The sequence below is a fragment of the Poecilia mexicana genome, unplaced genomic scaffold (genome assembly GCF_051168715.1).
Source record: "Poecilia mexicana isolate PSO_F unplaced genomic scaffold, ASM5116871v1 scaffold_13, whole genome shotgun sequence".
NCBI classification, from domain to species: Eukaryota; Metazoa; Chordata; class Actinopteri; order Cyprinodontiformes; family Poeciliidae; genus Poecilia; species Poecilia mexicana.
The window spans coordinates 26,000,855-26,026,287 of NW_028263382.1; the positions used below are offsets into that span (position 1 = coordinate 26,000,855).

The 25,433-nt window shown below is 40.5% G+C and overlaps 1 protein-coding gene across 1 annotated transcript in view; it reads left to right on the forward strand.

The window, feature by feature from the left end:
* dscaml1 (Down syndrome cell adhesion molecule like 1) overlaps positions 1-25,433 on the forward strand; it is a 117,785-nt gene that overhangs the window by 15,258 nt on the left and 77,094 nt on the right. The window contains exons 2-3 of the mRNA XM_088011953.1: positions 3,217-3,537; positions 13,744-13,890. Coding sequence (XP_087868079.1) covers positions 3,217-3,537; positions 13,744-13,890 — 468 coding nt within the window. The remainder of the gene's footprint in view (positions 1-3,216; positions 3,538-13,743; positions 13,891-25,433) is intronic.

The following is a 25,433-nucleotide window of genomic DNA, read 5'->3' on the forward strand; positions in this document are numbered from 1 at the left end:
GCAGTTTAAATCCTGCTCTACATGGATGAACATTACATCGGATAGTTGTTGCATTTCTCCCAAATAATCAAGTGTTTTTTGCCAGATCATCATTGTATTTTTCAGAAATGGGTATTTTGTTTGCTTAATTGACCTTTTCCTGCCTGATGAGTACATGTACAAGTCTATAGCCATAGAGATCCAGTGGGACACAATAGTAACCCATGCTGGGGGCTGTCTGGAAGTAAAGTAAAACATTGCTGCCCTGATCTGGGTTGAAATAACATAATAGGTTTGATAATTGTTAACACCCTCTGTCATATGGCAGATATAAGAGAGACAGTTTCATTCTCGGGCGTTTACCATTTAAGTGAAGTTGGAAAAAGTTATATTTAGCTCCTTAAAGAAGAAGGGGAGTGAGGAAATTGAAACTGATTGGAAAACATATAAGAATTTTGGCAATATTGTAATTTTTATAATATTGATGTGACCAATTAAGGAGATGAGTAGCATCTTTAACTATTAAACTTTTAAAGCTAACATACTTAGACACTTCTGATCTGGAATAGATTATTCATCTCTGATGCTACGTTGCATCACTATAAATCGGAATCTGAAAAGTTGTTGGCATTATTATCCCAGCTGATGGATCCTTGTAAGCCACACAAAAAGGCAGGTGCTCTAGGACAAAAAAGTGAAAGAAAACAGAAGGTTAAAATAATAACAAATATTGTAAATGTGATAGGAGTTTATTTCTAATGCATTCCAGATGCAAACATATTTTTAAATCTCTCATTGCTGAGGTTTCAATTCAGATAAAGATTTCACAAATCACAAACTAGGTTTGAAATATTCTGCCATTAGCGTAGATTAGAATAATCTACTCCAGATTTGAAGTGTCGATGTATGTTAGTTTTTAAAGCAGAACAAATTATTTCTTAACATTTATATGTTAAATATAATTTCCATGATTAGTTACTTATTTACAGTCATATGTCAAGTCATATGTTAAGTATAATTTACATGATTATTATTATTCACCGAATTTAACTTGATTGTACACAATTCCAAAAGGTGACGTGAAAAATAATTAAATTCAAAGCTTTCTGTATGATTTATTTTGGAGAGAGGAAGTCTTTTATTTTGAAGAATGCTTAACAGGATCTAGTTTTGTCTTTTGCCACTATTGAGCCTTCTGTTGATTTCGGTTGCTTGGTTACGAACAGCCGTTGCCGTTGTTCAGCTGGTGTACTGTTAAAACAAATCTGAACAGAAACTGTTCAGCAAATACGTCTGAGCCTCCGTTATAATCTCCCTTTAGCCATTTCCCAAATCAGAAGCTACAATCGGAAGCCAACTTGAGCTTCGATCCAGTCAGGAACGCCGCTACAGCTAGAGGACCGGACTGACGTTTCCTTCGGTGCAGTCCCGTTCTGTTTAGGATCCTGCTCAGAGTACGCATGCTATTAATGGCTTTAACCACAGTGCAAAGCAGCATCCGTATCTCTACATGTTGTAGACCAAACATGAAAGGAAACCTGACCAATTCATGTTAGCCACTGTACTAGCCTAGCATAATACCGCCACTTCCTGGACCTAAAATTATCATGTTTTAACAAGATAAATATCACGTTTTAACGAGATAACTATCACGTTTTAACGACATACGTATCACGTTTTAACGAGATAACTATCACGTTTTAACGACATACGTATCACGTTTTAACGAGATAACTATCACGTTTTAACGACATACGTATCACGTTTTAACGACATACGTATCACGTTTTAACGAGATACGTATCACGTTTTAACGACATACGTATCACGTTTTAACGAGATAACTATCACGTTTTAACGACATACGTATCACGTTTTAACGAGATAACTATCACGTTTTAACGACATACGTATCACGTTTTAACGACATACGTATCACGTTTTAACGAGATACGTATCACGTTTTAACGACATACGTATCACGTTTTAACGAGATACGTATCACGTTATAACGTGATAGCGCTCGAAATTTTTTTTTTCCTGCGTGATAGCAATGCGCTTCCGTAAGATCGTTATATTTTAACAATTTTCTTTGCCAGCTGTATTGAAAACTGGCTGAATAAACAAAACATTTTCTCACACATTATTAAAAGTCAACATAATTCTAAAAGATAAAGAGAACGTCTTTGTATGTTTTAAACAAATAAATAAGAAGGTAATTTAAACATATCTGTGAAATGGAGAGAAAAGTACAGATGATTTTCCAGTAGTTTTGATTGCACAAATCAAAAAATGTCAAGCTTACCTTAGGAAGACATGAAATGCAAAAAAGACATAAACTTTTGTGTAAATTATTTTTATTTCACATTCAAATAAATTTAGTCAAAAACCAAGGAAGGAAAACAAAACAAGGGTCCATAAACAAGTAGGTGGAGGTAGAAAGCATATTCTGATTTCCCCTATTTTACAATAAATTATACTCTAACTACAAATATGTTATAATTTACATATTTAAAACAATTCAGTTTTCATCAAAGCATTTCTTTTTTTCTTTTTTTTTTTTGCAACATTTGTTGCGATTTCATTAGTTGCAATTAGATTCTTCCTCCATCATCATTGGAATCATACTCGTTACAAGTTTGACTCCATAGGTATTGTGCAGCTCTAGTTAGAAATTCTTATTTTTACTCATTTAGCCTTAGACTGTCTTTGAACTTCAAATGTAAGAGGCTGCCTCACATTGCCTTGACTTAAAGTCGTATTTCTTAATTTGCAACCAATGTGCTTTTGTTCTCTACTTTATTTCTTCGTCGTCTTCTTCTTTTTTTCTTTTTCTACAGTTTGTGGACTTTTTTTCACGACTTTACTTGCTATTATAACAAGAATAAAGCCACTTACTGTTTTACTGAATTCTCCTAGGCATCTCTTGTCAACAGACTCCAAGGTTGTTGAGCTTTTTCTTTAGAGTTGTGAAACCAGATTGAGTCAATTGTGAAATGTTGTTCAGGTGGAAGCTCCACAAAGAATTCAAAGTCCTGAGGAGTTAAATGCTCTGTTAGAATGAACTAGAATGATTATCTTTCCTCGTTTGCAGATAGTCTAAATTACCCAGTTTTGCATCCTGCAGGTTTATTTGCAGTTTAAAAAAAAACATGAGCTGTGGTTGTCTTGTTTCGTACTTGTTTGGTACGTGAAGTCGCCTCTAACGGGTTCTCCCCGTCTCTGTCACCCCAACAGCCAACAGTGAGGATGTTGTCTCTACTCGGCTGTACTTTGTGAACGCCTCCCTGCAGCGAGTGACCTTCTCCAGCTCGGTGGGGGTGTCCCTGCCCTGCCCCGCGGGCGGCGCCCCCCATGCCGTCCTGCGCTGGTACCTGGCTGCCGGAGACGACATTTACGACGTGCCCCACATACGCCACGTGCATGCCAACGGCACCCTCCAGCTCTACCCTTTCTCCCCCTCTGCCTACAACAGCATCATCCACGACAACGAGTACTTCTGTACCGCCGAGAATCAGGCGGGCAAGATCCGAAGTCCCAGCATCCACGTTAAAGCAGGTGAGGCTCAGGCAAGCTGCAAGCAAGTGAAGTAAATGATCTGACATTTTTCTTGCAGACAAATCCAGCAAGTTGAAAAGCTAATTTTTGTTTTACAATCTCATTTCACTAAGGGAAATAGGTTAATTACTCACAGGCAGAAGTTTTCAAGCATTTGTTTGTGTCAATAATGATGATTTTTTGCTTTTAACATTAGAATCTTATATCAAATAGAAATTATAACTTTTTAATACAGAGATGATGACTTGATTAAAAATATGTTTAATACTTGCCTTTTTTGTTAAATGTAACAATGTAAAATGGAAATAATCTTGACAAAAAAAAAACTTTAATTTGACACCACCTCTAGATAAGATAAATCTAGGTGAATGCACTCATCATAGAAAATCAGAGGGATCATAAAAAAATCTCGCAAAGCTCACCTAACTTCAGCAAATAAAGTCTAGCAGTTACTTTGACTCCACAACAGCAAATGGGCATCATAAACATGCCAACAACACGTTTGGGAGTCATGCCAGGAAAAAAAAAAAAACTTTTTCTGTCCTACCGAGGTGGCGACCTGTCAAGGGGCGTACCCCGCCTCCCACAGAGCCAGAGACGAGCATCAGCAACATCCCGTACGGTTCTGGGTTTAGCTCAGGTGTGCGCTTATCTTGTTTCGCCTCGGTTGGGCGTGCAGCATCAAAAGTTTCTGAAACGCCAAGAGACTTTGAGTGAGAATAAGCTGGCCTCTGCCAGAAAACTGAAAGTGGGTCATCACCGGGGGATGACGACGACACAAAACATTTGATTAAATCTACACAGAAATAGTTCACCAGGAAAAAAAAAAGATAAAAGAGCTGTCTTCTATGATGGTTCCAAGATCCCTCTCTCTTTATTGCTCTCCAACAATGTGAAGAAAAGTCTAAGCATCTGTCTCGTTGGGTAATAAAACATAAACTTTGGAAGTAAAATTAAAGCCGTACATTGACATTCTGGGCACGCCGGTGGGTTATCATCCAAAGTTAGGTGTGGTTCTCCACAGCAAGCTCGGTAACACCCGTGTTTGGCTTGGTAATCTCATTATGATTGACATGAAGAGGCCCTAAAAGCTTGGACTGTAAACATTCAACCCCCACTTTAGAGCTGAGGTTTCAGTCGCAAATGGGTTGGACACCGTGTTTACCCAGCATCTCTTAAATTTACCATTTAGGCCGGATTTTCTAACATGAAACGCATCATTCGTCATAATTTAGTCACATTTCCTGCCTCAACAGGAGACAAACAGGGGGTGATTTATGTCTAATAAAAATCCGATATTTTGTGTCGCTACACAGAGTTTTAACATAATAAAGAAAACAGATCTGCAATGCTTTTTCCGGAGTTCACAGTTTTTTTATCTAATTTGTCCAATCTGACCGTAACGGGCAGACAAGTTAAAGCAGACGCTACAAAAAGCTCACTTCACTTTCAAATTTTCATGAAACGTTTTATGGATAAAGCACCAGCAATCTGGATGAATCTTGAAAATTTTGTGTGTTTTTTTTCTTCCCACGGTCACAAACTCTAAGTCGGTTTAGTTGGACTCCAATGTCTTGGTACCGTCCAGTTTGTATTATTAGATACAGTTCAACAGTACTGTGAGAGACTTTAAAAAAAAAAAAAAAAGCTTTAGATATTTTTAATAACCTGAACATGTGAACCTTTCTATAACTTTACCCTGACCTGTATGAAAGGTGACAAGCTGGGAAAAGCTCAATGTGTTTGATTTCATGCAACAATTGAGCTGGTATCTTCCACAAAAACGAAGGAGGTAGATTTTATAAACATTACATCTTCAATTTGAAACATATTTAGGAAAAAAATGAAAGGAAATTATCTCACCTTTTGTTTTTTTTGTTTGTTTTTTTTTTTTTCCCCAACCCATAAAGAAATTTTAAGCTCTTGTCAAAACGGCTATCTTGGTCCAATATCTGTTCAAGTGTCCTGAAATGCCTGTGAATTAAGTTCTTTAGAGGACAGACCCACAACCACACAAACATTTGGCTCAGTGACCCGTCTGCGCTCCCTGCCAAGGTCAGAGCTGGAGGGAAGTGATGAACGCGCTAATTGAAGGCATTATTGCACATCTTCACAAACGCACACAGATACAGTCAAAAATCCCAAACAGACGCATGGCTAATATAATGCATGTAGGTGTACATACCACAGATTTACACATTTATATTCACGCCCCTTTGAACTCACACAGACAACAAGCAGACTCCCATCCACTCCAGCTTGTGTGCAGCTCATGCCAGCAAGCTAGTCTCCCAGTCTCTCCATCTGTCCATGGACTGGAAAGTCCCAAAACTACACACACACACACACACACAGACTGTTTTTCTATCTTCACAAGGACTTTACATTGACTTCCATTCATTTTTTTATTTACTTCCCCAGCCTAACCCTGACCCTTACCCTGATCTTAACCATTACCAGTACATGCCTAACCCTAACGTTTACCTAAACTTAATTCATACCTTAGTCCTAAACCTAACCCACTAACCCTAAAACAGCTCTTCTTCTTATGGGGGCAAAGCTTTGGGCCCCATAAGGTAAAGTGCGTTCTCACAAAGTAGTATTTGTTAGGAAAAAATGGTCCTTACAAGGTGATAAATGCTAAAACACACACACACACACACACACACACACACACACACTGAGCCAGTCACTGCACAATATTTGGCTGCCAGGTTGTTTGGCAGAAAAGATGAGCCACAGACGTATAAAGATGTGAAAAGAAAGATGAAAAGAAGTGGATTTTTGGGTCACAGTGAAAGCTACACACGTAGCATTGTTGAATTTGTTCATTGCGGCCACCTAAAGAGGCAGCCATCAGCTCCCCGCCTCACTCGTGCATGCGCAGGTAGAACGCATGTCTTAAAACGGATCTGAAATCTCCTCCTCACACAAACACACCCATATGGCCTACGTGGTCCCCAGAGGATGAGAGTCCCTCCAGCGTCAGAGTGACCTTCCAGATAGCCTCAGTGTTGAAGTGACCTTCCTTTCCAAATAATTACAACAATTAATCAATTAAATGCTGAGGCAACCACAACTCTACAGCTCCGTAGCCAGGCTCATGTGCATGTGTGCGCACCTCATTACCTCTGGAGCCTAACGCAGCACAAAGGCACGCCTTCGCTCTTTCTCCCACGCGCACGGGCGTGCGCGTGGAAAACCCTCCGTCTGCGGTTGCCACGGGCAACCCAGGCGTGAGCGCCGGGGTGTGGCATACCCCCGTCTCAGGTGGTGCACGAGAATGATGACAGCTGACAAGTCGCAGTGAGACACCCTCCACAAAAATCTGCCCCACCCCCCCTCCTTGCCATCCATGCGCTTTTCCGTCTCTATTTTTTCCTCTTTTCTTCCTTCTCTCCCATGCATGCTCCAAGCAGTCCAATAATAACATGATCACCAGTCTGAATACCTCCACTTTTACAGAAGACAAACTGAATTTAATTTAGTTTTTTATTATTATTTTGTAAAAAAAAAAAAAAAAGAAAAGCTGTGATAAAGAGCGAGTATGCTGTCTTGCAACTCCAGGGACTCAAGTGTCAAAAAAAAGTTTGACCTTTTCAAGCATCAGATTGGATGAAGACATGATGACCTGCTTCTAAATCCTACTCCTACTGCTTCTGTAGGCAAGAAGGTGCTGTGAGGTAAATGTTTGTAAATGACTTATCACCAGGAATAAGAACAAAATAAAAGTCACGGTGTGAAAAAGAAGTCATAAGCCATAATCCTGGGGATTTTTATATAATTATTTTGCTGTTCATAAACATTAAGTATTGTTGGACATCTTAAACTATTTTGAGTCCACTGATGGGTAGAGGAAACTTAAATACCAGTGGAAGACATTTAAAATGTCACCCAGTCTGTTAGGGTTCAGGCAGGTTTGACCCGTGGTGAAACTCTTCTATAGCCAGAGGAACTATGACGGCCCCCATGCTAAATCTCCACACACCTCTGTTGGTGTGGTCAATTTTAAAGGTAACAAGTTGATGCTAAATATAGATGGAATAAGACTGGAGGCACTGAAGTGTCTCTTTCATCATAGGGTTGTATCATAACGCGTACCACTTGCTTTTCACAAATTCAGTTACGCTACTATTTCACTGTTAGTGCCATATCACAAAAAAGGGACATTACAAGACAAAAGGATTATGCTTTAAACTTAAAACGCAGATTCCAGTTTAGTTGACCTTAATCAATCCATCCATTGCACCCACTTTATCCAAGCAGACAGCTGGGGAATTTGTTCAGTAGTCACTCTGAGACACAGAGTCGACACTGGACACGTCACCAGACAGGAACACACATAGACGATGCATGCTAATGTACTAGCATGCATGTTTTTGGCTTGTGAGAGAAGAACACAGAGTCCCTGGCGAGAAAACAAGCATGCATGGGGAAAAAATGCAAAGTCCATGCAAAATGACGGAAGTAGAACCGAGGACCTTCTTCCTGCTGGAAACAAAGTTGCCAAATGTGTCAACAAACAAATCCATTTGTTCTAACAAAACACGCATACAGGGACAGATATGTTCCAGATCTTACCGCAAAGTCCAGTTTGATCTGATCTTTACAGTGCTGTGAAAAAAGTACCTTCTCCCTGACAAAACCTGTTCTGTTTAAGTCCAATTTAACATTTTGGATCAGCAAGCTAATTGAGAAAACCAGAGTAAATCCAACATGTGGTTTTTATTACCTCTCTGTTTGAGTAAGTCACTCTGTCATCTTGTTTTATGTGTTCTGGTGTGTGTGTGTGTGTGTGTGTGTGTGTGTGTGTGTGTGTGTGTGTGTGTGTGCGTAGGTGTGTGCGTGTGTGTGTGTGTGCTGTGTGTGTGTGTACGTCAGATCATTGTTCCTCTGCAAAGCTTGAGTCTAAGATCACAAACTTAGCCTGACAGAGAGCAGAAATCATGTCTTATCAACACAGTGAGGTCATGTCCGACAGACGTATGCAACCTGAAACCATCGTACTGCCACCTTCATGTCTGACCACTGGTATGACTTTGGACATCTGAAACGCTGAATTAGTTTGACACTAAATGTAAATCTCCGCTCCTGATTGCATCCATCCATCCATCAATGGAGGCCAAGCAGAAGAGTCACCGAACATTCTTGTGTCTGCTAACATATATATATATATTTTTTTGCTGATATCGTTTTGAAAAACCGAAAATCCACATAATCAGAAAGACGGGAGGTTAATTAATAGTTGCCCTTTACCTTGATCACTGAATGTCACGAAAAAACAGTCCATTTTTATTTTCATATAACTTTCAGCATAAATGATTAACATGAGACTTCAGTGCACACATGCAGTAATGCTGTGACAGAACCGGCTGTACGAGTCAAAAGGTTTTAAGTTTCATTCGCCTCACAGCTGTTTACACAGACGCAATACAATGAAGGAAGGACACCTGTCTGTTGCTAACCTTCCCTCTTCTTTGTTCCAGCTAATGTACACAAAACTGCGAAGCTCTGGAAAGGGTGTGCATAGGTCCTCGTTCTTAATGTGTCCTCAGCATCTCCTCTTTAACCGGTAGTTTATTTATAACATAGAAACAGGTTTTCCAAAGAGCGTTTCATTTTTACTTATTTTTTTAAAATCTGTAACATTTTCAGTTGGTAATGAAAGCTACGTGCATTAGGATCTCTTGTGTTTCATTATGTTCCTCCACGATCTTTTTGTATTCTCAGCTTGCTTTATAAATTAGTAAATGCAGTATTTGGTTTCCCTGTCGTTAATTATTGAAGCGACAGTGATACAAGACTCGCCTCCCAGTGCGCCCAGTGCGCCCAGGCCCATGTTTTAGCTCGTTTCCTGGCAACCCGGCTACTTATAGTCAGGCATCAGTAACATCCTAATAATTCTGCTGCGCATGCGATGAGGAGGGGGAAAGCAATTTACACACAAATCAGTCAGACTATTTTACATCGTGTTACGAAGCTGCCCTCTTGTCTCTGTAAGGTCTTTGAGTAACGTGCAATAAATCACGACAGCGGCCTCTTGTTGCCGTCGCTGCTGGAGCTTATTTGACAAATTTCAAGTGGGGGGCGGGGGGGAAGGAGTGGTTGCGCAACACTCTCCAAAAGGGTGTGAAGAGTAAAACAAGTGACCTTGACTGGATCTGAACTTCCACTGAACTGAAATGTGATATCTGTCATCGTTGTGGCAAGTATTTACAAGCTGTCAGGCTGATTTTAAACACTCTCGGAGAGCCTCAGTGGGCATTTGGGATTTTACTTTCTATTGACAGGAGGGAGCCAGGTCACTTGGAGAGTAAATGAATGATTGAAAGGATTGGCTCGGTCACAACAGCCGAGGCTCCCGTGTCGATCCCGGCTATTGATCCACTTGCTAGATGGCATCAATGAAACTCTAGAGTTGTTTAATTTAAGGAAGTCAAACGAAGACCTAACGAGAACGATTTTTATTTTATCTTTTGAGCTCTCGTCGATGCTCTGCTTCTCGTTACCAGAGTGGTGGCAAAATGGTCTATATCCTGTCTCTTGCATTTCGTCATGTTGGAACCTAAAAAAAAATGCGTGGCATATCGTGCGACTCCAACGTCTCCAAATATAATGCAAGTTAACCAAGTTCTTTCAAAGGTCGCCTCATTTCAAAAACAAACTTCAAACGGCACTGTTGAGTTTGAAGATCACGTCAGAAAGATCAGCTTTTAAAACAACATGCAAGGCTTCAACATTTCAGTTCATCCTCTGAAAATACACACAAAGAAAGAGTAGATGCAACTAAAAAGAGTTGATTAGAAGAAGTCAGTAGCACGATGCAGGGAATTACTGCAAGAAAATCTGTCAGGTGCTCCAGAAAGCTGGGGGGGAAACTTTGCTTTATTATTGTCTTTTTGCTTTTTGCATTGACATTTTTTGTGATGAAGCAGTTTGTGGCTCTGGACATATTAATGGATTTCACCACATTCCATAATATGACTCTTAATGTGCAGCCAGACCTGCAATTTTTTACTTGTTGAAATTGCCCAGTCAAACATCCGCTGCAAGTCTTGAAGAAAAAGATTCTTCCAGATGCCCTCAATCTCATCTCAGATTTTTAGTTATTCTGCAAAAAATGGGTAAAAAAAAATATATATATTTCCACTGAAAAACATGTCTATAACTTGCTAATTTAGGGAGACTGAATAGAAATGCATGCCTCACTTTTCAGTTTTACAGTTTCTGTTTCAGTTTATGTTATCTTATTGAATGAAGTCCTAATATACATTGATGTTCAAGGGGCATAGACACATTTACAAAGAACTGAATCTTTTGTCACTCTGTCTCTGTGAAGTGGTTTTATAGGATAAATCTTCAAATTTAAAAAAACACACTCTAAAATGTTTTACATTGTCAAACCAACACACACGAAAATTACATTCTAAATAAAACTTCGAAAAAATGAATTAACCCTTTCATGCATAGCGGTCACTACAGTGGACAGCTATCTAAAAGACATTTTCTTGTGCTTCTTGTGGATTTTTATGTTATAAATGCACACAGACCACTGAAGTGGACACTAATGCATCATAAAATACACCATCATCTACTGGCCATCAGCTGCAAATGCAAGAAATTATTTTGGTTAAATCCAATATGGCCGACAGCCATAAAAGCGTGCCGACCGTCCCGGTCCCTCCTTCTACTGTAGACGACCCTTGCAGGTAAAAAACATATTGTGACAACAGATAATCCCTAAAGAACAATACTACTGATGTATTTTTCAAATAACTTTGTATTTGGAGAAAGTTACAATTGATCACCTAAAAAAAAAAAAAGATTTTTTTACAAATATTTTTTCCTACCGTTTTTTTATGCCTTAAGAAAATAAGAAACAAAATTGAAAAAAAAAAATCCTGACACTAAGGATCATAATTCACGGATGAAAGGGTTAATTTTAACAAAAGTATATCAATGTTTGCCAGGTTCACATAAACGCTAGACTCTGTGCTCCCTCACAAGCCACCAAAGAAGAAAGTCGGGGTCTGCGGTTCAGGCGCTTATGAATAAAGTACAACTGTGAAATCAATAGATAGAATGAGACAAAAGACTTGGGAGAATAAAGCTCGAACTTTAAGGTGAAAGACTCTCCACCGTTTCGACAAGGACATTGGCTTTGGTTCCACTGGGTTCCAGTGACAGTAGCGGCTGGCATAAAGCATTATTAATGACCAAGGAAACTGGCCTTCAGGCTAGGCGTTAATTATATCACTGGAGAGCTGGAGGAAGAGAGCGGGAGGGGCGAGGCCACTCCCAGTTTGGTGCGTGTGTGTGTGTGTGTGTGTGTGTGCGTGCGTGTGTGTACCTTTTACATTGTTAAGCCATTACTGTCCTAATTTCTAAAGTGAGGCCCGGCTGATAGATTGCCAGAATCTGTCCCCAATATCAGTCTAGACCCTATCTGATTTCTGTAATTGTGTTTTTCTCATCTTACTCATGTCAGATATTCTCCTTTTTGTGCACGTCGAAGAGGGAAAAAAAAAATCTAGCATGTTAACTTTAAACAAATAAGCTCCACAGTTTGGGTTAGAAAACAACACGCCGATGATTCTGTCTAGTGGGTGGAACTACCCGTCTCTCCTTCTTATCAAAATAATCCATTCATTTAAATTTCACCTCACTTAATTTATCTAATGAACATATGCGTTGATTCAACAATTCACATTTTCCCCCACTAATCCAAATGTGACGGAATTAACTGGAGAGATCATTTGGTTAGCTACAGGCTACTGTTTTTATCATTAAGCCCGTCTTGATCACCACCGTCCTTTTCTGTTCGCTGGCACAGATTCGTAGTCTGGAGCTCGGCGTGCCATGAGCAGAGGGTGTGTTTTTGAAGCCTGGCGCCTGCATGTGACAGCTCCATCGGCTGTGAGCGGTCCTCCACTCCTTGCCGTCTCATAGCATCTGTGGTGCTGCGCTTTAAAAGGCCAGGGGCCGATCACTGTGCATCCCTTTCGACGCAGCTCAAAGTCGGGCCTTCTTACAGTCAAATTGTGGCTTTACGTCCGGGGCTAAAAAAAAAAAAAAAAAGAAAAGTGCATCGCTGTCCTAATGTGGTTAAACTGAACACCAGGCAGCTTTGTTTTCTGGTCTGCTGTCCCCTGCATTCATCGTTTGGTGGAACCGGACAGTGATGACATAAAAAAGAGACATTATGATGTGTACATATGGAATACTCCTAACTGCTTTAGCTCTTTTTTTTTATTTGCAGAGATTCCTCACATCCTACAACAGCATAGAAGAATGTTGAGAAATGTGATGAAGTCATAAAAGCCAAAGTGAAACATGTGAACCAAATCAGATTCAAACGGTGCTCTTACAAAACAATCAAGGCAACTCACACAGAGTTATCGTGGGCAGTTTAAATGTTCCTTTTTGGTTTTAAGTTGCCCCATACTCTCTCAATTTTCAATCTTTGAAATGTTAAACGGTTGAAATATTTCATAACCTTAACTCTGCTTCACCTTCTCCACGGTTTTCTCTTTGACTTGTCACTTGCTCTTGGTTTTCATAGCACTGTCCGTTCAACAATGTTCTCACACAGACATACGGGTTCTTTACAGAACAGTTTTATTTATACTGGAAATGAACTACAGACTGATGAGCACTATTTAGTAATGTGCTCTTCTTACTGGGGCTAAATACAGACATGTCTCACTTTTTAATATCAAAAAGGAACCTATCGCTTTCTTTCACTTCGTTCAATTGCTTGCTGTGCTACTTTGTGTTGATGAGCCAAAAGAGGTGCTGAAAATCGTGGTTGTAGGGTGACGAAATAAAATACTAAAGTGATATTAACTCTTTTTAAAAAGTGCCTAAAGTGACACCAAGTCAAATTGAGAAACACCTTTGCTTCCTTGGTCTTAGCTCTCCATAAACTTAGTTTCCCTTAATTTTAATAAAACGCAAAGTTGCAATTATCAGTACCGCATGAAAATGCAACTATCTTTTTATATCTGCTTGTATGGATAATCTGATGCTTCTCAGCTTATGATGTGTTTTATAACTATTCTCTTTCAGCTTCTCAAACGTGATCCACTTTAATTTAAGAAAAAAAAAATAAAGATGTTTCACTTTTATTAGCTAAAAGGATCCAGGTCACCAACGCAATACTGCTTTAAATAACTAACATTCTTCCTTTCCTTTCCAATAATCCAGTGTTCAGGGAGCCCTACACAGTCCGAGTGGCAGACCAGCACTCCATGCGGGGCAACATTGCCGTATTCAAGTGCCTCATCCCTTCAGCTGTTCAAGAGTACGTCAGCGTGGTGTCCTGGGAGAAAGACACCATTTCCATCATCCCCGGTAGGACATCCAGGCTACAGTTGTCATCAGTGATTCACCAAACGCCGTTACGTTGGTGTTAGAAATTAGTTTGACAGGTTTTGTCAGCCAATCGCTAAAATACTGATGTCATGATTCTCTTGTGTTTATTTTTTTTTTATTATTTGAATCAGGGAGAAATTAGATGAAGAAATTTGACAGAATGTTGGTTATAACCTCATTACAGGCATGAATATGTTTTAGTTTTGCAATGTTTGTTTGGGTTTAACATTTTTGCACCATACCTTTCCCGTAGTGAAAGGAAATCGTGGAGAAACTGGAGGTTTTTCTACCGGTCGGCATCAGTGCTATTGCTTCACACTGCCGCTCGTTCAACACAAGAATGTCACCTGACTTTTCCTCTGCATTCAAGAAAGGCAAATTCATCTGTTTGGAAATATTTCTGATCACGTAAAAACACAGACAGACATGTTGTGGAAACACACTCTTAATAAAAAAGCATAAAGGAAACTCTACTTGCGCCCATGTGGGTGTGGGAATGTTGACTGAGACGGCTTGAGATGGTACGCAGTCGGATGAGTGATACATTTGTGTCACTGCTCGTGAAAAAATTGAGCAGCCATATCTCTGCTGTGTCTCGGAGCAGCTCTCTTTACTCCACATGATCCTTTCTTTAAATCATTCAACGGAGAAGCAATATCACTTTGAAACCGAGCCTGCTACTAGCTATTCTTTCAGTGTGCATTGACATTTGTGTGTGTGAGTGTGTGCTTGTGACTGTGTTCAGGTGTGCGTGGCACAGTGTTAACATCTGCTCCATAGAGTTACGCCAAATTGCAGGCTGTCAGACGAGACTGTTTAGGTCAGATGATACGTTTTGCTCCTTGTGCCCCTTATCGCCCTCTCTGATACGGAGCGCTTATTTCGCCTCCGTACAGTCCATGCGCCTTTGTGCATAAAGGTGTGTTTGTGCTCCTCTTTGTACGATGCTATCCTTCACACAGCAGCACTCATTGATCCAACTCAACACTGGTGTGTGTGCGTGTGTAGGTGTGTGTGTGTGTGCGTCTGCGTGTGTGTGTGTGTGTGTGGCCCGAGGGGGGTTTCCAGTCTGGATCGATAAAGCTTGTTGTTGGATTCCCCTCTCTCTTGTCACGGATCTCTGTGTGAGAGTGGTGAGACCAGGCAAGTCTGTTTGACTCATAGCTCAGGGTGTGTGTGCGTACGTGTGCGTGTGTAGGTGTGTGTGCGTGCGCATGTCTGCGTGTGTGTTTTGTTAGTAAAAGTCAGTGTATCACGTTTGTGTGCTAAGCGCTCAGTGGGAGTATGGTATTGATCATTTGGTAAAACATGCACACATAAACAAGTGAAAGCATGTTGGGATAGTCTCTCTCTCTCCCTCTCTCTTTCTTCCTCTAGCTCACTCACACACATACACACACACACACACACACACACACTAAAGTGTAAATAAGCAGTTTCGTGAAAAAACCTTAACGCTAAAAGAATGAAATAAGGATGCATATAGTCAAAATGAGCTGCCTCCATAGGGTGACCGTACTTAACCTTAGAGATGGGGGTAAGTCATCTGGGGTTGGCTACCTTTGGCAGTTTTCTGGGCACCATCACCATCAACACCACCATTCTTGGACTCCAGTGATATGGTCAGCAGAAATACAGATGGTATCCAAGACTTTAGGTCTGCTAGCTTTTTTTATTCCATTGAGTATTTTAATTGGCAGTTTTTCATCATGAGCTCAGGAATGTACATGCCAAGGTTTTATGCAATGGTAAATCATTACCTATAGTGCCCACACCATACAGTCTATAAAAAGCACCCCGATCGATGTTTTACCCTTTTTGTTGCTTTTGCAAAACAGTCAACAAGATGTGGCTTCGTTAACAAGGGGGAAAAAAAACTTACAAAAAACCTTTTAATGTTAAAATAGCAACTGGTTGGTACAAAATGACAAAATTAATACAGATATTTAACATAAAGTAAGCGATTCAAGGCAGTAGTGAGAATACGCACCTTTTGCTAAAATCACATGTGAACACTGCAATTTTTCTCCACTCTGCTTTGCAATACTTTTCAAGCTCTGTCAGGTAGCATGGAGTTTTTACTTTGACATTAAAAAAGTGTTTTTGTCTATTTTTTTTATTTTTGTTGTTGTTGTTGTTGTTTTTGTCAAAAAGGCCAAATTTGATTCGTCCTAAGTGATTTGTAAAAGAAATATAAGGGTAAAACATCCAAGGGGATGACTACTTTTTAAAGGTGCTGGTAAAGGTCTTTCTCCGGGGAGTTTTGCTGACAAAGCCACAACGGAAAACTTAAACGTGGGTTTTGCTAGCTCTTCCGATTTTGATCTTTCAACCACATTTATCTTGATACCTGATCTGTTAACAACAGATGGAAAATCACTTACTCACCCCAAATAGTACAACAGGTTGCACTTATCACTAAGTGTTTATCTAAACAAACAAAAAACACAGCTCTCTGCAGCTCACACAATCAGCTACCAAAACATATTGCATTGCTGTTTCTTAACAGAGGTTGGATCCACAGTCAGTCTTACAGCAACATTAAGGTGGATGCACGATTTTAACTAAGATTTGCTTATTTAAATATAGGAGATTCAGATTCAGAGCTTTTACTGCACTTAAAATAGGACATGAGCAGTGAAACGCAAGTAACGATATAATAAAGTAAATCTTAAATCTACCTACTCAAGCTTTGTACCTAAATTTACACTTTGTTCTTCTCTGTATCACCTGCAGTCTGCTGAATTAATTCTTGATGATTTTTGTTACAGTTAAAAAAAAAATAAAGGAAATAAAGTGTAATATATTCATATCACGTCTCGACGATCCACTCTGGTTTCAGTTATCTTTCAAGTCCTCTTTTTTTCCCCCAGGCCCACGAGGCAAACTGTTGAAATCACACCCTGAAAAAGTAAATATTAAAGCATCCCACTTTTTTTATGAGTTTAGTCTATAGCTAACTTATGTCCAAACATGTGGAAACGTTAACAAGACATCTTGTAGTTCATCACTTTACTTATGAAGCTTGTATATGTCTCTTTGATGATCAGTGAAAGTTTATCATAATTTGACTTAAATCAACAAAAATTGTAAAGTAGCAGTATTATTTACAAGTATTGGCAAAACAACTTTTGGAGCAAAGGGGGGAAAAGATGATAAATTCCTTTGTTGTTTTTTTTTTTTTTTTTTAAATCTTCGGATATTTCTAGAAATGATGATTTCCAAAGACATTGTGGAGCTTTATTTTTCTTTTTTCTCCCTAATTTTCTCGGTCACTCCTCCGCCTCCTCTCTCCTCACAGCTGATGAATAGGTCCTATTTGTAAAGACAGTGGTGCTCTTCTTTTCGGCCATCTTCGGCTCAAAGGCTCTTCTCATCTCTTTCCCTCCCTGGTACAGACTGGTGGCCTGTGTCGATGGCCCCACACAGAAACACTTACACAAACACTGACCCACACCGAGTTCCAATTAGAGGCGTTCGTGCATGCCTCCATCCATCCGTCCATTCATCCGCCTTCATCCATCAGCTCCTGGTTGCATGCTCAACTTTCAGCCTTCACTCGAGCACCCGAGATGCTCTGGTGCTTTGCCATTTATTAGAGACAGTGCATGCTAGGTGTCGGCTTGACAAGATGACATATGTCACACAGACGGCTGTGTTGGTCAATAAAACCGAGTATGAATGGGTTTTGATGAAGAGAGAGGAGGGTGTTTGCTGACAGCTGGCCTCACTGCGATTCGACCCTTCTTGGGTGTCGTGTCAGTATTTGACAGCCAAATCTGTTTGCTTTTGTGCCCTGCGCACAGAGCAACATTGGGCGGGACGGACAAATTTACAGACAAGACAGGCTGATAGTCAAACAGAGGAGGGCCGAGTGTATGTAGACTATAGCTGTCGTGTTTTTTTTTGTTTTGTTTTGTTTTTTTTACTCAGCTGCCATATAACCGCCGCTCGCGCGCAGCTTCTCCGTATAGCCGCGTCTCTCCGTTTAATTGATGGTTTGCTGGTGTTGCCGTCACTTATAATAAAATTAGCATTTGTTTTCTTGTCAGAAGGAGTACAACCTGACAGATGTGTAATAAGGAACTTCATCTGTGTGCGTGTGTGTGCGCGCGTGCGTGTGAGACTGTGTGAATCTCCTCCTCCAGTTGGAGCTTAAAACAGTGTGAGTTTTATCCCGTCGCCATGGAAACCGGTGCAATCCGGCAGGCGGAATGAGGAAGGTGTGAGGATGCATCGCTGCTTGATTTTTATTAGTGCATCGCCATGGCTCGGCTCCACCACAGTCATGCTCACACACACGCACACACACACACACACACACATGCATACACCCAGGCGAACGGAGGACAGTAATGCGTATTTCTAGTCCTTCCTGGGATGTAAGACGGTCAAACTGTCCTCACTGAGTCTGCTGATTGAGTCCGTCACGCCAACACTGCAGTACGTGCAAATTTGCAAATATGCCACTGAGGTTTTCGATATTGATTACCGTACGTTTCAAAGCACCGTCTGTGGTCACCTCCCTCACAAAGCTTCCAACATTTTATGGCTAGAACACGCAATTACACGATTAGAGGAGCACTGATTAGATTTTTTTTTTTTTTTACTATCCGAAATAAATTTCTAACCTTTTTTGAGGACTGCCCCTTCTAATTCCAATTTTAACTGATTTATTGTTTTCTTTCTTTTTTTTCTTTTTTCTCCTTAAGGTCTGCACAAACTGAAAACAGTATGCTGTGATTCTTTGTTAGTTTACAAGAGTATTTATGTATTAATTCATCTGTTGTTGATGGTTTACAGAACAAAAATCTTTGGAGTTCTTAAGGAGCCTGAAGAATAAATAATAATACAAAAAAAAAAAAAACAGAAGAAAAACATAGGTATTTGATGTACACATCTGCTCAAAGCCATTTCTAAGATGAGCTCCATTATCCAGAAATGGAGATGACCTGGAATACTGACAAATCTTCACAGGAGTGGTTGGCCTACCTGGAGTGGGCACCTGGCTTCATATTTACACAGCATAACAGTGTAAATACCGATGTTATGCTACAATATTTTATATCTTCTACCGCCAAAGATGGCGGTGGCAGAGTAATTGTCAGGGGTAGATAAACTAATTAGATGAATAAATAAAGCCTGAATTATGCTCAATACCTGTAGACCTTGATGTTTGATCGTCTAGTGCTCATTGCTGGAAAATGATGCAGATTATGACTCAAAAGGCATAATTTATAATCCTTTACGAATGAAAACGCGATTTACTGCATTTCGTATTTACAAAGCTTATCCTCTACAAGGGAACAAAACTTTTCCACAATACTGCAGAACTTTTTTAAATACCAGTGAAGATGTCCTGTGTCAACACGCCTTCAGAAATGCAGAATAAATTTGAGTTTTCTGCTGAGGAGCTGATCTTAACATTCAACTAATTAACATAAAAACAGATCAGGATTCCTTCCCCTAAGGAAGAAAGTGAAGAAAACCATGCGACGTTGTTCACTGATTGAAGCTGCCTCTTTGACACGCACTCAGTGCCTCTCTGAGTAAAGTGCAGCGTCGCCACAGCTGCTGCATCTCCTGCCCCAGTCTCCATTTTGTGTCCTCTCTGTGGAGGCCTGCTATCTCTCTCCAGCCCTCCATCTATCCACTCTATAACTTTCTCCCGCTCTAGTCCTTCCTTTTTAGAGGCACTTATTAGGAGATAGTGAAGTGACAATGCCTGGCCTGCTCCATCCACTCCATCAGCCCTTTAAGTGAACAAGAGACAGGCCCAAAAAACCACAGAATAAGCAGAAAACAGGGGGACACAAAGTGGCACAAAAGCATGACATGCTAAATTATGCAGATGGCAAAGCGAGTACGGGATGGAGAGACGACGGAATAAGTTAGGCAGGTAGATAAGGATGCATGAGAGGGTGTGTGGATGGATAAAGAGAGAGGTGTGTGTTTTAGTTTTCTTGCTGTCCCCAGCACCCAGGGGAGAAGGAAGGAGAAGAGCGGGAGCTTTAAAGCCCCCAATCATTAAAGATGCATCTGACAAGTTCCTCCATCTTTCCTCCTGTGTCTCTCTTTGTCCTTTTGTTATATCTGCCATTAGTGTCTGACCATTAACCATTATACACATCTATGTGTGATTTCCTGTAGGAGCGGAGCAGTTTATACCTCACGTAAAAGGTAGGGGAAGAGGGCAGGCGGCGGGGTAACCGGGGAGGGGAAATGGGTGGTGTTTACTTATTGATGTGTGTTTATGGGCTGTGGTGTGTGTGTGAGTGTAGGTGTGTGTGTGTGCTTGCGCATGTTTGTGTATGAGAACCTGGCTGTGATGTGTGTTGGGTTGGGTTATTTATTCAGCACTCGTGTTTGGATGTTTTACAGAGAGAACAGGTGCAGAGCGACTCTGAGCTTGCTCTGTTTGAACGGACTCTGTGTCTGTGCGTGCGTGTGTGTGTGTGTGTGTGTGGGTGTGCGTGTGTGCGTGTGTGTGTAGGTGTGTGTGTGTGTGTGTGTGTTTGCGGTGGACTGGAGGGTGTAGGTGTGTGTGAGGGTGTTTGTCGGTGAGACAGACAGAAAGAGAGAGTCAGACACAGGGGCATTCACTGCTGTCCAGGCAATGATAGACCTGCAGTGTTTATCTGTGCAGAAAACCTGATTTGAATGTAGATAGATGGATAGATGGATGGATAGATAGATAGATGGAAAGAACATGGACGTTCTGACTGAAATGGCGGGAGAGATGGAGGGAGATTGAAGGAGGATAGGAGGGAGGTAGGAAGTGAGAGAGGGCTGTGCACGAGGAGAATTTCAATGGCACTCCAATCATGCAGGCAGTCTCGTTAGCCCAGGGAACATTTGCATAGCGCTTCTGTGAATTCATTTGGCCTCACTCAGAAAAGAAGGCTCCCTTTCCTTTCTGCTTGTTAGTTATTCATTAACCACAAGGTGTGTGCAAGGCCGTTTGTGTGAGTTTGTCTGGGCTTTTCGCACCCCCCCTCTTTCCGCGTGACCCCCCGCAGACCAACATGCCTTTTGCTCTGTACTGTTGCCGTCTTCACGTTTTGTGCCCGAGATCATTGCTAGCCGTGTTTTTGTTTTTTTTGTTTGTTTGTTTTTTGTTTTTTTTCCCGGTGTTTTCAACATCTTTTTTGACTCTGTGGACACATGCTTCACTGCTTCCTTCCATTACAGCAAAAGCAGACAGAGTCGCCGTCAGATATTTTGCCAAATCCAGAGCCGCCGACGTCAGAGCCTTACTCATCTTCCGCCATGATCTCTTGCCAACACCCTCCTCCTGAAATCGTGCTGCTGCTCCTCAACTTTGTGCATCATGCTGCCTTCCCAAGGAACTAATTAGTGGAAAAATACACGATGTAAGTTCAGACAATTAGGTTTTTGCTGGAGGCCATTTTTAATGGGGAGCATGACTACACCCCCCCTCCCCTGCCCCCAAATAAAGAAGGCATCAGTTCAGTTGGAGTAAGGTGGTGTGATTGTTTGTTTTGGGTGTGAGGGCTTGAAGGTTGGGGTGGTGTCAGCGAGGAAGTTCAGCCAGTACGTGGTGATGACACATATAATGAAGAATGCAGCGAACGTGTTATTCTAATTATCCCACTGACACCTCATACAATCTAATGTTGTTTGACAGTGCACAACAACCAGGGTGGAGAAGCGCTCTGATATGCACATTGGTATGTGTTCATGAACTCTGCTCTGTGTGTGTGCGTGTGTGGGGGTGTGTGTGTGCGTGTGTGTGTGTGGTATCGTAACCAGGTTTTTACCTGGTTATGACAGTCGGTTACATACGGTGCTGTAAACAAAAGTTTTTCTTACTTTTTCTTGTTTCAAATAATGAAACGGGTTCATTTTTTTTTAGAACTGCTGTGTTAGTAACGTGACGAATACCTTCCAAAAACATTCCACATTTGTCCTGTCAGTCCACAGAGTCTTGAGGATTATCATGTTGTGTTTATTGTGAGATGGGTTTTAGTCATCTGTAATTGTTGTCTCCTTGCAATCAATGCTTTAAATGGTCCAGCATGCACCAATACCACTAACAACACTACCGGCTCTTTTGAATTTTACCTCTCAGAGTACTCTGAGATGTTGATGTTGTTTTCTGGATGCTTTATAAAGAAAATGCAACGTTATAAACACACATCTGCTTCATGCATATCTTGTCTGTGGATGCAAAGATTAAATTCTGTCATTTTATTACATGATTTCCAAACACAGTTCGCAACCATTGAATGTGATTTACAACTTCAAAATATTAGAAAATATAAAAAAAAATACCTGTCAGACCAAACATGATTTTTTTTCTGTTCAGAGGCTATGTGCTTTTTAGATGCGAGTGTCATTTGCATCCAAGTTTGTATTTTGTGTAAAAATAAATTATGCACAATTGCGTTCTTCAGTACTGAGTAAGTCGACCAACATCAAGCAGACAATGGGACTAAGTACGAACCAAGCATTTTTACGTGTTTTTTCAGAGATGTGAGTGTTTATGCATATTTGTGTTTCAGTAGTGCCGTGGGGGCAGGGAAGTATGAGAAATATCCTGTTCCAACACATCCCTGCTGGAGCTGACTTAATGACCCGTGACCTGAAGATGTACATGCAGAAGAAAGAAAGCGAGCGACAGAGTAGTTGAAGGGGGACATAAAGGAAGGAGGAGGAGGAAGAAGAAGAAGAGGAGTATATGGAGACAGAGAGCACTGGGGTGAAGGATCAGGCACAAAATGGATGAAAACCGTAGCAAATAAACGTGAAATGACATGGAGAGACAAGCAAATGTTCCCTTTTGTTTATCAATTTATGTTTTGCATCATTTATCTGTTCTCAGTTTTCTGCCTTTTTTGACATACTGCCTCTTGTTTAATTTCTAATTCTATCACTATTGTTAATATTATTCTATCCTGTTCTTTCAACTCGGGGAACCTTCTATATTCTGTTGTGCAGCTGTGAGTGTGTGTATGTCAAAGTGTGCGTGTGTGTGTGTGTGAGAGAGCCTGAGCTCCCCTGTCAGCAATGGAATATCTGTGCTTTATTAATAGCTAATCAATGAGCTCTCTGGGATGTATGTTATGGCCTGAGGACTCCAGCAAGACATATGCTGGCATCTAAGTGCTCACCCGTCAATAGTTCACTGGCGTTTAATGCATACTTTTAGACACGCCTCTCTTCTTCCCCTCTTTACTACATGGAAAAACAACAAACAAACAAACTTAATTTACTCCTCAAATACTGATCACATTTTTTTGCACCGAATACTTCCAGCGTTTTAAATGTAAAATTTTTAAGAGTTGTAGATATGATCTTTGGTTCTTTAAAAATAAACACATTGTATGTGAAGTGGAGGTTTTAAAGGTGAATTCTCGCTGTTTCTTATCTTGCCAGATATGCTGTCATATTGTAAATGTGGAGACTATGTGGAACATTTAATCGTGGGAAACTTCTGAATTAAGGGTGTTGTCAACAGTGCATGTGTATTGGCATCAAGGGTGACACATTTATTGTCTCCTGCTTTAGGTTGAGATGTGCTGAATTTTATGTGTTGTGACCGATTTGTTGCTTTTCGATACAAGGCGATCAGATGAATGATCTGGAACTCCCAGCCCCCACATGTTCAGATGACTATTAGTCAAGTTTGATCCAAAAGTAGGCCCTACCGTCAGTTTCACTTTTAGCTTGAATCACCAGTATGCTGAGGTAAGTGAAGTGTTTGCATAGAGGGAGAGCAATGTTATTAGTGAGTCATCGTGCTGCAGCAGTGTCCTGCTTGTGTGGTGTAAACACAGTGTGTGAAAACGTCAGCGCTCATTCAAATGGATTTTGTTGACATGTCTATATCACTGATGAGCGCCACTGTTAATATTGAGGGCAGTGTGGCACTATGTAGCACAGGTTGTAAAAAAGAAGACAATGAGAAAAATTACATTACTTTTTCATCCCCTTTATCTCCTGCACTGCCTTGACTTTTGTGGGTTTCTGAGAGCGTACATCATCACATCCGCCACGTCCGTGTTTGCTGCTGTTTGAAACTTTGCTCCGATTTCACAGGTTGAAACTGAACTGCGTTCCAGTGAATATAGTGTCTTTACAATCACGTTCTCGTTGTAAATGCATTGAAAGCATCACTGCAGTGAGGCTTGACGACATTAGAAATTGAGCAATATTTTGTGTGCTTTAAGGGAGTATAAATAAATTATATTTCAGCTAATGTAATTCGTAAACTGTGGAATTACTTTTGTCTCTGTCTGAAACGGCATTAAGACCAATGATATGAGATACTGGAAACTTTTCACAGCCTGCTGGGTTTAGTTATTTTCTTCTGGAGAAGAAGGACATCTGTTCTGCACTCTTGCTGGCATTTTCTCCAAGAAGCTTTGGAGGGCTTGTAGTGGAGCGTCTATTGTTATTTGTCCTTCTAAAGAATCGTAGAGAAGTTAGCTTTGCCTTGACAGCGTCATGTTGAGTGTTTTCCTTTGTAGTCAATAGATTAAAGTCAGCCGTCGTGGCTTTTGCACCTCCTATTGGTAGAAATGTGTCAGATCTGCCACCAGATTGCAGTTCAGTATTGATTGCTGGGGTAAACTAGCATGCAGTGCTATTGATTTTTTGCAAATTCTGAACATTTTGATAGTGTGAAGCAGTACTTATCGGTGATGGTGTCAAACTGGACTCGTTTTCTGCCTGATACTGTATTTCAGTTGATTTAAACACTGATTTGGTTTGAAAATTGCGACTAAGTCCCTGTCATACCTTACCTTAGAGTTTGTACGAGGCAGAAAAGATTTCTTTCTGCATCCCGCATGGAGAGCTATTGTGGTTAATATGGACTGCATTATCTGTCTCAACAGCAGGAAATGCATTTTACCTCCTGCGATAGTGTCGGTGTTGTCCATGGCCAACAAGTTTGTTTGCCTTAAGGCACAGCCTGAGGCAGGAGAGTGTCTGGTTTGTGGACTTAGAATCTGCCGCTTTTTAAAGTTGTTTTGGTTCTCTTGGCTTCATCAGACTGAAATTTTAAGCTGAGTAATAGTTGGAGCTCTACTGAATTCAAACAAGTTTCTATCCAAATGGAGGAATGAAAGGCAGGAAGTTTGCAGTCACTTAAAATGACCAAAAATGTTAGATGTTGAACCTGTTGCAACAAAACTTTTAAATCAAAAGTTCATGAGTAGATGGGAACCTGAATCAGGTGTTGTTCTTTTTTTTTTTTAATCAAGAAGGTCAAACACCTTCAAGTTCAGGAAATGTCTTATTATTTAAGCTGTTCAAATATAACTCATGTTATTTTTCATGAATATGTATGAAAACAGCGTTTTACAAAAACAAGTCCTCTTAAATTAGTACGTACACATAAAATGGCAACTCTTAACCTTACAACCTTTGCTTTCCTCTATGATGTCCGCCACTTTGGACTTTATATAGATGCATCAGTTTGTCTTTGAAGCCTGCCGTAGGGTCACATGACCTCAATATCTGATCCATTCCCCTTCAAATGTATGCAGTGGCAT